Genomic DNA, 14,787 nt, shown 5'->3' with positions numbered 1-14,787 from the left:
GAATTTTTTGTTGGGAACTTCCGGTCCCTTATGCTATATTATGATACTCCAAAACAGATATGATCCACTGCCTACAGAGGGTCAAATACAGAAAGGAAGGAAGAGTGAGCAGATAAATGGTGGGCCTCAGGGACTGAAATTAAATGGTTGATTCTGGGAGAGCAGTTGATGATAGCCATCTGTGCTTCCATTCAGGCATCCGTGAAAGTAATGCTCCCTTAACACCATTGCCCCAGTGTGACCCACTCCCTTGAATAGTCCTGCTCTGGCAGAGATGAGAAGCAGGACTCTCTGCAACCAAGAACATGATCTTTGAGTAACCTGACAAGCTGGCTTAGCAGCACAGATCAGGGCTACATTTCTGACCTCCCTGCAGGAGCTACTCTCTCACTTTCCTCGCCTGCTTCTTCTGACTATTTGTTACAAGTAAGAGGCAAGAAATGGGGACAGCTCTAGTTGCAGGTGGATTGAGTGGAGCTACAAACCCTAGTCCTGAAACAGCTTATCCGTCTGATGAAGACTCTGCTCTGGGTTGCAGGGGCTACTGTGCTGAAGGAAATCACCTTTCACTGACACCAAGCTTAGCCTGATCACTGAGCTCTCAGGATACTGGAGAAATAGGTCAGCGGCACTCTGGAGGGCTCCAAGTAGTTCCTAGGCATATCCAAGACCCCTTCTTCTCAGGGCCTCCATCCCACCCAGATACTCAATGTTCCCCTGTATCTCTGCTCACCTTCCCAGTTTTGGGAATTGGTATTTATCCCTTAAGGGAGTTAAGGGATAGAGGGACTTGAGGCTACAGTATGTGCAGGTGGGAGAGTCCAGGTGGATGGGGGATGTGAGGTGAAAGTGTAGGGGAGGAAATCAGAAGGAAAGTATGAATTGAACTTGAAGAGGTTGGTGGAGCTAGCAGTGGTGCAGAAAGAATCTCCTTCCTATATCGTATTTGAATGCTAGAGAAGAACTCTGGGCCTCGTTCTTTCCCAATTTAAAAAATAGCACTTGGTAAGCTTTCTCGGGGCACATAGCTCTTCAGAAAATGACAGCTACAGCAGAAGAGTTCAGGTTTTCTGTTCAGGTGTAATGGAGAGGAATTTGTAAAGGTTGGTGTGTTCTTCATAACTTGGAAGTGTCAAGCAAGTGTTTTTTTGGGGGTAAGGAGTCTACATGTTTGGGTGATATGGCATATGCAGTAAGATTGCCTTAATTAATAGTTTCCTTGGCTTTTTCAGTTTGTACCTAAGCAACATTAGCTGAAAAGCAATAAATTTTTGGAATGAGGAATATATTTTTTTTAGACTATCAAATAGTTTGGGTCATTTGTATACTATTTCATGACAGGGATGCACAAAAAGTCTTCTCCTTAAAGTTGAATTGATTAATTTGAGTTGTATTTTTCCATTGACACATTTATTCTTTCACATTTTAGCAAAAGCTATAGCATTTTGTTTTCCGTTATATTTGTTGGAGAAATCCCATTTTGTCATAATTGGCAACTAAAGGTTAAATGACTGAGCCATCTGAAGCAACAATAAATATGAACTAGAGTCTCCCACTGTCCTAATACCCTGCTGGGACAAGGGTTCAGTACTGACAAGAGTGTCTGATAAATTATGGGTCTGACGTCCCCCACACTCTTTAAGCCTTTGTTTTTCAAAGTTTTCTAATTAAACTGCTTTATCATGCAATTTAAAAGATGAAACAAAAAGAACTTGACCTGAAAACTGAATGTATTTTGAATTTTTAGCAGTTATTGCAGAAGTTTTTTGTTTTAGATTATTTACATATCCAATACAATTTAAAACATATATTTAAGTGCTTTATTTAAAAGGCCAGTTTAAAAATATAAAACACGTGCTGGATATGTGCTATACTGTAAATATTGGTGTGGTTCCTCCCCTTCGCCCTCCCCCCTGCCCCGGAAAAACAGAACACAGACACTGAACCAGTTTGACTTCGTATGTCAGTCTGAATGAAGTTTTCCTAAATTGCACAATGGGCTATTGTCAGTCTATAGTCCCATTGTCTGTCTACCATAATGCTGATCTCCACATCAGTCATTTTATTGAAATAGAAATTAAGTAATTGCAATGAAAAGTTGTGACTGGATAAATGTGTCCCAGTTGGAACATGACTAAAAGCCATCCTTTTGCCTTGGCATTTATCTGACAGAAGCAGCTCATTACTCATAGTCACTGTTCTATTTCATTGCTTTTGCTTCTTTAATTGAATAGAATCAAGCACTAAAATACCAATTGTTATATAATGTTTTCAATAATTTTGGTATTTTAATAACATGTAGTATATCTTAGAGGGGTTATCTGAACAGTGGGGGAGAAGCATTTAGCAGTGTCTGAACATTCTGTTTATGCTGTATTTCACTACCAACTTTAGGAATGATGAACTTGAGTGCTTATGTATGGTCAGTTTCATGTCTCTGTGCTTTTTGTATATTTTGAGGGGCAGCTGCAACTTTTTTTCTTTTGTTTGAGTGGATCCTGCTACAAATGAGAAAATTGCTATGTATCTAACTTTGCCACAAGTTTTATAACTGGGCATGAGTTTTGTGAGTGCATTTATATGTATATTTCATGTTTTCATTATTTCTGTAGAAATTTTGTAATACTTTGATCAGTCAGTGCTTGGTCTGTAGAGTTATGCTTAAGATGTCAAAAAACATTTTGTGTTCATTATACAACTTTCTCTTTCAAGCATGTATAACTTGTCTATTTAAAATCTTTGAGTAACTACAAATAAATTGCATTGTTGGATAATTTGCTAATAAGGTAAGTGGGCATAGGAAATCCTGTAATTTTTAGCACTTTTACACCATGGGCATATAGTTTAAGGAAAGCTTCAGGATGTGCAGAAGTGAATTAGCAATCAGGGAATGGGTATGAATCATAGGATTTTGGAATTACAGGATGTAGGCAATACAGAGCAATCCCTTGTTGAAGGGAAAAAAGCGACTAAGAAAATGCAGAAGGAGGTTGTTTAATAATATTAAGTTACTGTTTTTGTGAAAACAGTAGAAGGATTACTTTGTTAGTTTAAAACAGATGATAGATCAGATTCTTCTTCTTTGAGTGCTTTCTCATGTCAATTCTATTCTAGGTGTGCGCGTGCCCTCATGCACAGTCGTTGAAGATTTTTGCCTAGTGGTATCCGTAGGGTCGGCTGTGGCACCCCGTTGAGTGCTGCGCTAATGCCCTGGTATATTAAGCGCCACCAGCCCTATGCCCTCTCAGTTCCTTCTTATCACCCATGACAGGTGGTCAGAGTGCCTTGTCTTGCATTGCAAGAGCGTTAGTGGTTCTTTACAATCCATTGTCTGTCTTCTTTGTATATGGTTAGTTAGCCATTGAGTTAAGTGTTAGGTTTGTTTGGTAGGTAGAGTCCTGGCTGGGACTTCACCGTGGAACGGGGCATGCCCCATTCCCCTAGATTCAAACCATGCTTGTTATGCAACAGGGCTCTTCTCCAAGCTCATGGACACAAGGCTTCATGGCCTTAAAGACTCCGGTGCCACCCTCCACTCCTTGGGCCTTCATACCCCTGATCTGTTCTGTCTTCCGCCTCCTCCGCTTCCCCAGTTTAGTCCTGGGGGACTCCCAGGCTGAATACCTACAGGAAAAAGGACAGAGACAAGGAGTTTAAGCGTTGACACCAGTCGTCTTCCCATTCATCTGCTCGGCCTGGCACTTCCAGTAACCAAGGAAGCCAGAAACAGGCATTTTGAGGGTACGCTCAAGGACGGTGCCCAGTCATATCCCAGGATCCACCCTCATACTCTTTCCTCAACCACGTGTGCCCCTGCCAGTTGGCCTGGTCGTGGCTGACCTTGGACCATTGGGTGCTTAACATAATATCTTCAGGTTACACCCTGCAGTTTGTGGCTGACTCTCCCTCCCATCTTCCTTCCCTGTCACTCTTCAGGGACCCTTCTTACAAGAACCTTCTGCACCTGGGGGCAGTGGAGGAGGTCCCTCAAGACATGAAAGAGAAAAGTTTCTATTCCCACTGCTTTCTACTCCCAAAAGCAAAAGGGGTCCTCAGACCCATTCTGGACCTGTGTCATCTCAACAAGTCTCTCAAGAAGTTGAAGTTTCACATGGTCTCCCTGGCCTCCATCATCCGCTCCCTGGATCTGGGAGACTGGTATGCCGCCCTCAACTTGAAGGATGCATATTTCCATGTTTTCCCAAGACACAGTGGCCAGTGCCATTTCCAGTTCACTTTGCTGCCCTTCGGTCTCTTGTCAGCCCTGAGAGTGTTCACAAAGTGCATAAAGCCAGTGGCCGCTTACCTGAGGAATTGAGGTGTTTAAATTTACCCATACCTCAATGACTGGCTAATAAATGGCTGGTCCCAGGATCAGGTGCGTCATCATCTTGATCTGGTTTGTTCCACCTGCCACAACCTGGGGCTATTAATAAATGAGAAAAAGTCAACCTTAATTCCAGTGCAGTGCATAGAGCTCATTGGAGTGGTCCTTGATTCTACTCAGGCCAGAGCCTTCCTCTCCAAGGCCCAGTTCCGAGCCATGGTGGACCTGATCTCATACATGCAAGTCCACTATCTCACCACTGCTCACACTTGCCTGTGGTTGTTGGGCCACATGGCAGCCTGCACTTATGTGGTCTGGCACGTGCAGCTCCACCTCAGGCCCCTGAAGGCAGCATCAGTCTACATTAGAGGATGTTACTGGTTAGCATCAGTCTACATCCCCAATAGAGAGATCATGGACCATGTAGTCAGGGTCCCGGACCACGTACTGTCATCACTCACACAATGGCAGAATCTTCCATCAGTGTTGAAGGGAATTCCCTTCATGGCTCCATCCCCCCATCAGTGACCCATCATCTTTGATGCCTTGGACCTGGGGTGAGGGTGGGGAGCTTACCTGAGTGATCTCAGCATGCAAGGTCATTGGTCTAGTCACGATCACTCCCTACACTTAATGTCAAGGAGCTCAGAGCAGTTCACTTGGCCTGCCAAGCCTTTCTACCTCACATAAAAAGCAGGGTGGTTCAGGTCCTGATGGACAGTACAGCAGCTATATTCTAAATCAACAAGCAAGATGGAGCCAGATCATCTGCTCTTTTGCCAAAAAGCCCTCGGGCTTTGGGGCTTCTGTGTAAAACACAATATCCGTGTCATAGTCACACACCTCTCCGGGACCAGGAACACTTTGGCAGATCGCCTCAGCAAGACCTTCTTGTCTCACCATGAGTGGTCCCTCCATCCAGAAGTGTTCAGCCTTGTCCTCCAGAGGTGGGAGACTCCCCAGGAGGATCTGTTGACATCCAGGTAGAACAGGAAGTGCCATGTTTTCTGCTCAATTCAGGAGATTGACAGAGGCTCACTGTCAGATGCTTTTCTGCTCCTGTGGTTGGGGGCTCTGATGTACGTCTTCCCTCCAGTGCTGTTAATTCAGAGTCCTCATGAAGATCAAGCAGGACAGGGCGAAGATGATCCTCATAGCACTGGCTCATCCACACTAGCACTGGTTCGGCACACTGCTAGACCTTTCCGTGGCTCCTCCGTTCCAGCTACTGCTCCGGCCAGACCTGCTGTCCCCAAACCATTGTAGTTTTCTGCATCCGAATCTGACGGTGCTACACCTGGCAGCTTGAATGCTGCATGGTTAAATGCGGAGGAGCAGGAGTGCTCGGCTGGTGTCCAACAGGTCCTGTTGGGCAGCAGAAAGCCCTCCACCAGAGTAACTTACCTGGCCAAATGGAAGTGGTTCGCTTGTTGATCCTCAGATAAAGGCATTCGGCCCAAGCAGGCCTTGCTGCAATTAATTGTGGACTACCTTCTGCATCTCAAGCACCACAGCCTGTCCCTTTCATCTGTTAAGGTCCACTTGGCCACTATCTCAGCTTTCCATTCACCACTCGAGGGTAGTAAAGTACATGAGTGCCAGGTTCCTCAAGGGCCTTGAGCACTTCTACATGCAAATCAGGGACCGCGTCCCGCTGTGGGACCTGAATCTTGTGCTGTCACAGCTCACGGGATCCCCTTTTGAGCCTCTGGCTTCCTGTTCTCTCCTTCGCCTTTCCTGAAAGGTCATGTTCTTGGTTTCAATAACATCTCTGAGTCTCTGAGATTAGGGTGCTTACCTCGGAACATCTCTTTACAGTCTCTTACAAAGACAAGGTCTAGCTGTGACCACAGCCGGCTTTTTTGCCTAAGGTGATCTCAGTTTCATAAGAGCCAGGACATTTACTTACCTGTCTTTTTTCCAAAGCTGCATAATTGAAGGAGGAGCATAGGTTGCATTTCTTAGACGTCAGTAGGGCGTTAACCTACGTTGGAAAAAAAAAACAAGCCAACAGGATAAAAGGTCATCCAGTGTCTGCTCAAAGAATTTCTTCTTGGATCACTGCCTGTATTTGCTGCTGCTACAATCAGGCAAAGGTGCCCCCTCCAGCATTCGTAACCGCCAATTCAACCACAGCGTAAGCCTCGGGCAGCTTTCCTACCCCAAGAGCCTATCCAGGACATCTGTAGGGCAGCCACCTGGTTGTCTGGTCATCCGTCCACACATTCATGTCTCATTACACACTTACCCAGCAGGCCTGGGATGATGCTGGCTTCAGTAGAAAAGTGCTGCAAGCCACAAGACCTTGAATTCTGAGCCCACTTCTGAGGATACTGCTTGTGAGTCACCTAGAATGAGCAAGCATTAAAAGAAGAAAAAATGGTAACCTACCTTTTTGTAATTGTTGTTCTTCGAGATGTGTTCTCATGTCCATTCCATTACCTGCCCTCCTGCCCCTTCTGTCGGAGTTGCCAGCAAGAAGGAACTGAGAGGGCGTAGGACTAGCAGTGCCTCATATACCAGCACATGAGTGCAGCACTCAATGGGGCGCCACAGCCGACCATACGGATACCACTAAGACAAAAATCTCCAATGACTATGCACGGAACACACACCTAGAATGGAAAAGGTACCTACAAAAAGGTAGGTAACAATTTTTTACTCTGTTTTTCTTACTCAGCTTTTTTTCATTGCTTTAATGAAAAGATTTCCATAGCATAGTAGTTTGCATTAATTTATTCTTCTAACAGAATAATTAAAATAAAATGAATTGTAACCTTAAATTCGTAAAACCCAGTAAATTAAGATTTAGGGTTGTCCCAGATCTTTAATGCTGCTCCTTAGCACACCACTGGATATGGGAATTTTTATTGCAAGATTACATAATCCCTTACAATTATGGACTAATTTTCAAAGATATAAATATTTCATTCACAATTTATTGTATCAGATAATGCACGTAAATAGGTTTGAAGAATTTAGAGTTTAAATTTTCCTTGAAGTTCTTAACACTTATTTGAACTGAACCCTAGAGAGAGCACTTAATGGATATAAATATAACAACTACTGTGGAAAAAGTGGCTTTTGAAAATTAAATGTATAAAGTAACAGCAGAATTTTGAAAGGATCAAGGCAACTCAGTTCTGTGTGATTTTTGTTGCTTATCTAGAGCCTCCATATATAGGCCAGTTGTAAATTGGTAGCACTTGCCCAAAATGCAAGACTTAAGATGAAGTGAACAAAGAGTGAGTTGTGCACACAGTTCAAAAAGATTTAGATCTGCCATGGAAAGAAGCTAGGAGATAGACAAATGGATTTACGTTAAATATAAATAGGACTGATATCTTACTTTCATTTTTTACCCATATAGTTACTTTCCAAGGGATCCAGATCACTCGTACATTTTTGCATATACACACAGAAACAAATAAGTTAGAAAACAGGATGTTTATATGTCTCTGGAGACCAGAATACACCATCTAAGGAATTCACAATTAAGTTATACCGTAGCCATGCTAATGACTTGTTTGGATCATTTCATTAATAGAGAGTAGGTTTTTGGTATGTTGGGCATGACAGTTTTGAAATTTAGCCAGTTAAAATTAGTTTCAGGCTCGAAAGTGTTTCTATTTTAAAGTTTTTCTCTCCCCTGTTGCTGTGTGAAAGACCCACAAAGAGGAGAAACTGCCTATGCAGAAAGCGCATATAAAAGCACAAAGTATATGTATGAGTGAATAGGGGAGATAGGAAAAACAAATCTTTCTCTATTCTAGTTTTAGTAATCATCTAACAGTAGCTTTATTTAAAAAAAAATCCATGATTTTTTTTTAATTGACTGCATTCAGTAATTTTGCTGTTAATCTGAGGCTCAGTTTACACACCAACTATGTATATTCTGCAGTTGCATTAGCTTGAGCCAGTAAGCAAATTTTTTCCTTTCAAATATTAATGAAAGTATGCATATTTGGCCACAAGCTATTTTTAATAGGATGCTTAAGTCCACATTAGTACACAAATACAGTATTTTCTTCTCCTTACTAGGGTGAATTATATTTAAAAGTATAAATATTAATTATTGAAAATAGTAGGACTTTTACCATTTGGCTTGTCTTGCAATGTGAAACTCACTGCTCTTTACAGTAAGCCAGAGAAACTGGACTTTATGCAGGGAAATGATGAGAGGCTTGGAGGAAGAGAAAGGGATATCCTGCATCCAAAGCCCACAAAGCAGGCTGAAGCCCCTCCATGGTTGCTACCCAAATCTGCTGGCTGGAATATAGTCAGCTGACTTCTGCACTCTGTACCTGGAGATTTTGAGCCATGTAATCATAAATTCAGTAGCCCAACAACCCCATCCGAGGAAGTTTTCTGAGGTCTGATACAGATCACCACCACCACTGTGGCTCATGGCAAGCACTTGTGTAGCAACACTTCACTGGTGTAGTGCAGAGAGCCTTGTGATGGCCCTTCAAGTGGATGGATATTTCCTATAGAGTTGTAGTGTTTAAATACCTAGAAACAAGGGCGGTAAATGCTACAGAAATACCTATACATAAAACTAATACTAAATAGGATCTCCTTTATGCAAAAGACAACATAAAAGTTATCGTGTAAAGCAGAACACAAAGTTTTAGATAAATGTCTTGACAATAAAGCTTTGTGATCTATTGAGGTAGAATGGGCTTTAGCACATGCAAACAGTATGGACAGTTGAGCAGTTAGTAATTTTTCAGGAGCTGATCTCAGTAGGGATTAGACATTAAACTATGAAATAAACTATTTGTGAGGCACCTACAGATTACAGATATATACTGTATATTGAAAGCAATAAAAAGGCAGATCAAACAGGTCTTAAATTGTCCTACTAGCACCTTTGGTATTCCAAAGAACACTATCAGAAATCTATAAGCTGGTAGTGCCTCAATCTAACAAGAATATAGTTAAGCTGCTATTCCATGTGTCTTCTCCAAAATAGAGCAATTTATCTCCTTACCTGTGGTTGGAATGGGAGTATCTTATACCATTCTGAATTCTTCTCTGGTTTTTCATCCATTCTAAAACATGATTTTTGAATGGTTTATTTCAGTGGTAAAATTCTCATTGTGTTTAATAATTATTTTGTGTTATTTCCTAAATTGTCAAGAAAAATCTAACCTATTTCCCCTTTACCATGTTTCTGTTTATAATAGAATTTCAATCTGTATCAGCAGTTTTATGAAGGTGCCTTGATTGTCACCAGTAAATATTATTTTTGAATGAAATGCACTATGTCCCGCCATCTCAAATAATTCTTGACTTGCAGTCAAGAACTTCTCCTGTCACACACACATTGTTGGATGAATAAACAATTTCTGAATTTCATTAAAGCAAACCATGGGAACACAAATATTTAGGCTTGACAGAATTATTATTATTTTTCGTTTATAATTTTGACAGATAATAGTCTTATCTTTAAACATTTTTATCGACCTTACATTTTCACAGTTTTGGATAATTATTGGGGGCAGGCAAGTATTTAATGACAGCAGACATTAAGATTTAAAAAGTTGAAGCTTTATAACTCTTAAAACAGATATAGTCAACATATAAAATACACAAATTAAATATTCTTAAATCAATAAATCATACCTATTTTGAAATATATTTTCGTTGGTTTGTGTGTGTGTGATAAAACTGACATTTACAGACATTTATTGATTAAAAATCTAACCCTTCCAAGCCTACAGATGTAGATCCTGTTATTCCAAAATAGCATAAACATAGCAAGGTTAAAATAAAAAGGGTAAATGTGGATGACCATTTTAGTACATGGCTGAATTATGATAACTTACAATCAATGCATGTGCTTAAGTTAAATTTGAAAACAAAATTTAAACATCTCCACAAAACTCAATAGATGTAGTTCTAATATGGGCAGTGCTCTCTGTTTTGAGAGTATAAAAAAGGCACTTTAAGGTTGCTTTTGAGATGAACATATGAATGGTGTGAAAACATGAAATCTTTAATGTGTAAAAAGAATTCAATTTTAATGGAAGAATATGCAATTATCTGCACATCGTAGATCATATCAAAGTTACTTTTCTTACTTGAAACATGCAATAAAAAGCACCACAGACTTAATTAAAAGTATATTTTAACTAATCTCAAGAATTTTGAATATTGAGACTCATAAGTGTATACACATACATTATTCTATACCTGAGTATTTCTTGGAAACAAGAATTCTGTCAGGAAACAAATACATGAAGAGAATGAGTAGAGTGGCCTTAATTACTCTTTCCTTTTGTTTTTGTAATCTCATCTACTCTTTTATAACAAATGACCGTCCTGTTTGTTTGTTCTTTGATGCACTGAAAATAAAAAGGAGTTTGGGTTGTGCTGCATACAAGCACTTGGAGCCATGGAAAATTCCATTATGTAAAACAGTTTTGTATTATGTTAAAAATAAATCAGGTATTGAAATGTTCTGTTTGAAATAGTGTTTGACCCATGACTAAGAGAAAATCAGTGCATTTTTGTAGTTAATGTACACTATATCAGATTTAGAAAATGTTGATTGGGCAAAATGTCTGCTTGAAATTATTAAAATAATGCAAGTCTGTTAAAATGCATGTGACTTCCTTTGCAAGCTTGCTGTGTTAATGGCAGATTAATGCCAACAAAACATTTTCATCTAAAAATGTTCCTTATGTCCTGTTACTTATAATATCTTTTCACTTTAGAAGCATATTTGGTCTAATTCTACTGTAGGTTTACATATTATTTCACTTGATTATTTTTTTGTTGTATTCTGTTAAGTTAGTCTGCTGATTTTGCATGAAAAATGACTAACCTAACCTCATTCCTTGTATTCTTTTCTTTGAAGTCGTGTGATTAAGACAGACATGGAGTTGGAAGTTCTGCGGTACACCAATAAAATATCCAGTGAAGCTCATAAAGAGGTAATGGATCCTTTACTGTTCATAATTTTTGCTCTTAGTGTAACTGTAGTATTCAGAAAATGTTCCCAGCAATCTGAATTGCTTAGTAATGAAATAATGGAAGAGCTGGATAGAAAGAGAAGGATAATAGCCCTCCTATTATAGCCCTATAATACACCTTGTGTTGTCCTTGAGCTCACTGGCTCACTTGTGATGTGGAGGAAATGAAGTTTTTTGGGACAAGAGGCTGGAGTGTCAGTGGAAGGTGACTGTTTGCAATCTATGCAGTTACTATGTTCAGGTAGATTCCCATGCACTTGTGGAGGAGGCCAACAAGTTTCTGACCGGTTCCACTGTGGGGTCAGAATTTTGGGGGCTGTGCACAGTCCGCATAGTCCAGATTGCTTGTTGCTTGGGACAGTCAGCAGTTGCTCTCTGTGAGAGTTTTTCATTGCCTTTGGTTGATCAGCTCAGCAGAGGATGGGCCCCTCACTGTTGAGACTGTCAGATCAGGATAGGGCAAATGTCCACCCATGCTCGGTTGAATGTCAAGAGGAATTTTAGCTCAGACCCACTGTTTCAGTTGAGGTCTTTGGGAGTGAGTCTGTCTCAGTTGCTAACTTCAGACAACACTGGGCCAGCAATAAGACTTTCAATCAAAGGTCATAAATCATTGACATTTTTATATTATGATAACATGTGAATTTCTTCCCTGAGGAGAGAAGTCAGTGAAGGATTCCAGTGGAGCCTGCCACTCCATGGTTGCCTGGTCTTACTTCCCCTCTGGGTTCTTCATTTAATTCACTTCCAGCCGGGAGTTTTAGCATAATGTTCCCCCTCTTAGAGCCTAATTTATTAAGTTCACACAAAATATACAGTTATTTTGGCCCTTACAGGCTGAAACCCTTCTTCCACCCCCCCCCCCCCCTTTCGCATTTCTCTTACTTTAGGGTTTGAAACTCCTCTCCTGTCTGCTGCCCGGTTCCCTCTGATTATCCCCACTTTGGCCTCATAGCCTCTCTGAAGAGACTTTCCCATAGGTCTTTCCTAGCCCCAATTCCTGGGCCCAAATGCCTTTTGCCCTTGGGACCGAGTCTCCAAAATGCTCCTTCCTGGAGCTTCCCCCCCCCCCCCCAAGTCTGTAAAAACTCCACAGCCCATCTGTGCTGCCAGAGCTGGTTTTCTGCATATAAAAGCCAGGGCTGGTGTCAGGGGGTAGCAAGCAGGGCAATTGCCTGTGGCTCCAGACCACAGGGGACCCTGCAAATCTAAGTTGCTCAGGCTTCGGCTTCAGCCCCAAGTGGCAGGGCTCAGGGCTCTGAGCTTCAGCCCTGCACAGCGGGGCTTTGGCTTTCCGTCCTGGGCCCCAGTGAGTCTAACACTGGCCCTGCTTGGTGGGACCCTCTGAAACCTGCTTGCGGCCCCCTAGGGGGCTCCGGACCCCTGGTTGAGAACCACTGCCCTAGACCACTAATATCCTGGCTGGCCACAGGAGAGCCGCCTTTCAGGTGTCTCCTCACTCTATGATCCTTCTCTGAGCTCAGAGCACTTATTTTTAATTCTCAGCAGGTGATCACTTGATTCAAGCACCTGATTATCATCCTCCTCTTAACATGTCTGTCCTTTCTGAGATTTTTATCTCTAGCAGCTGCCTAAAACCTTCATAATAAAGGCAACTGCCAATGAAAGAAAACTGCTAAAAATAAAATATCTCAATGAATGTCTTAGTTTCAGATGATAAAATCCAGATGTGGAATCTCTTTTGTGGGGAGAAAAACCACATGCCAACTTCAGTAACTTTCTTCAGGACTATAGTATTGCAATTAATTTTTTTTAAAGCTGTTCCATATTTCACTTCCCTCCATGTTTTACAAAAGTGAACCCCTTTTGTACCAAATCCAATAGAGCTTTCAGGATTAAGTTTTGACTTGGTAGTATTTTGATTATTCATGTCATTTTATTCAGGTACACTTAAAACTATTGAGCTTATTTTATTGCATGAAATTGCAACTATTCATAACTATTAAAATAATAGTTTGATTTCTAGCCTGATTTTTCATATATTTCTAATTATATTTTAATGTAGATTTATAGGTAAATTATGTATATAATATATTTAAAAAATATAGGTTCTCTGAAAATCAGTCATAAGTAATATTATCTTAATATACCTTCTTACTAAGAATGTCCCATGTTAATATGTATCCCATAGGTAATGAAGGCAATAAAAGTGGGCATGAAAGAATATGAGATGGAGAGGTAAGAGTGCCTCTTTCTGCATTTATGATAAAAATAGAAAAAAGTATTTGTTAGCAGTAAAAGCAACAGTTGAGGAAAAGCAATAACATTGACTGAAGGGAGATTGAGAGCTCATTGCTGTTTCAAGATTGCATTCAAGAAGCATTATTTTTATTATTTACAAGAGGCATTTCATCAGTTTCAGCCATGTCTTTGATGGTGGTTGATTATCTTTGGATATGACTTGGTGCAGGATAATTCTGTTCTTAGACTTTCAGTAATTTACAGAAACTTGACAAAATAACCAGTATTATTGCTTGAATGCATCCAATAAAAGTTTTAGGGATAAACATTGCCATTATGCCTGCTATGCTTACAGGGCTACATATGTGTATTTGAGGAGCTCATAAAATGTTCCGAGGTGCTCAGTTACATTTCAGCTACAATTAGAGGCAGCATTGCTTACCCTGTGCGCTTCACTATGCTTGACCTGTGATGGAAGGATGAGGGGCTCACATTAGCTAGTGGGTATTATCACATTCTTGAGACAAATCATTTGGAGTACTATGTACGTACCTATGTATTCAGTAATAACATGTACTATGTGAGACATTATTTCTATCTTTTGACCTTGCCTGAAACCAGAATGAAACTTGTCATATAGTATACTAGGATTAATGCAACAAATGAAATCTGAAGCTAGACGGCAACAGTGTTTACCAAACCACTGAAAGAAAAGGTAAATTTTTGAAATGGGAGCATTTTAGGATGTTACCAGTTTTAGAGTACTGGACAGCCATTTTAAATAAGGGTTTGACTTCTGTTAATTGAATAGACTAGTGGCATGTCTAGATATGAAGGTGATAAATTTTCAACTTCTTTATCAAAATGTCATCCATTAGCTCATCAGCAATGTAACTGTCCTCAAAATTGCTTTATAAAAATGTCCATAGTAGCAATAATATTTAATATTTACACAGCACTTTCCATCTTCAAAGTACTTGCCAATTGTGAGATATTTCTCAGACGACTGTCTGTCTTGACAGTTGTCTGCAGATTCCATAAAGACTTGTATTTTGCTATATTACAGAGGTAAATTGCTGGTCAAAATAAGGAAGATCAAGGGAACCTGATATTTGATATCTTTAAGAATTAGGGCATAAGGCCTCTAATTCTGCTGAAGAGTAAACAATATGGGCAAGCAACAAAGCATATTGTTTTGCTGAGTACAGTTACATATCCTGCAAAAGCTAATGGGGAACAGCTCATAATGTGTGTGCATGTGTACGTGCTCACTCTGTT

The 14,787-nt window shown here is 40.4% G+C and overlaps 1 protein-coding gene across 1 annotated transcript in view; it reads left to right on the top strand.

Annotated features, from left to right (window-relative positions):
- The window catches only part of PEPD (peptidase D), a 232,864-nt gene that overhangs the window by 65,198 nt on the left and 152,879 nt on the right, over positions 1-14,787 (top strand). Inside the window, exons 8-9 of the mRNA XM_039503186.1 lie at positions 11,193-11,268; positions 13,460-13,506. Of these exons, the coding sequence (XP_039359120.1) occupies positions 11,193-11,268; positions 13,460-13,506 (123 nt within the window). The remainder of the gene's footprint in view (positions 1-11,192; positions 11,269-13,459; positions 13,507-14,787) is intronic.

The sequence above is a fragment of the Mauremys reevesii genome, linkage group 16 (assembly GCF_016161935.1).
Source record: "Mauremys reevesii isolate NIE-2019 linkage group 16, ASM1616193v1, whole genome shotgun sequence".
Taxonomy (NCBI): domain Eukaryota; kingdom Metazoa; phylum Chordata; order Testudines; family Geoemydidae; genus Mauremys; species Mauremys reevesii.
Note: the sequence above shows the minus strand (reverse complement) of the source record. Positions and strands in the feature narration are given on the sequence as shown.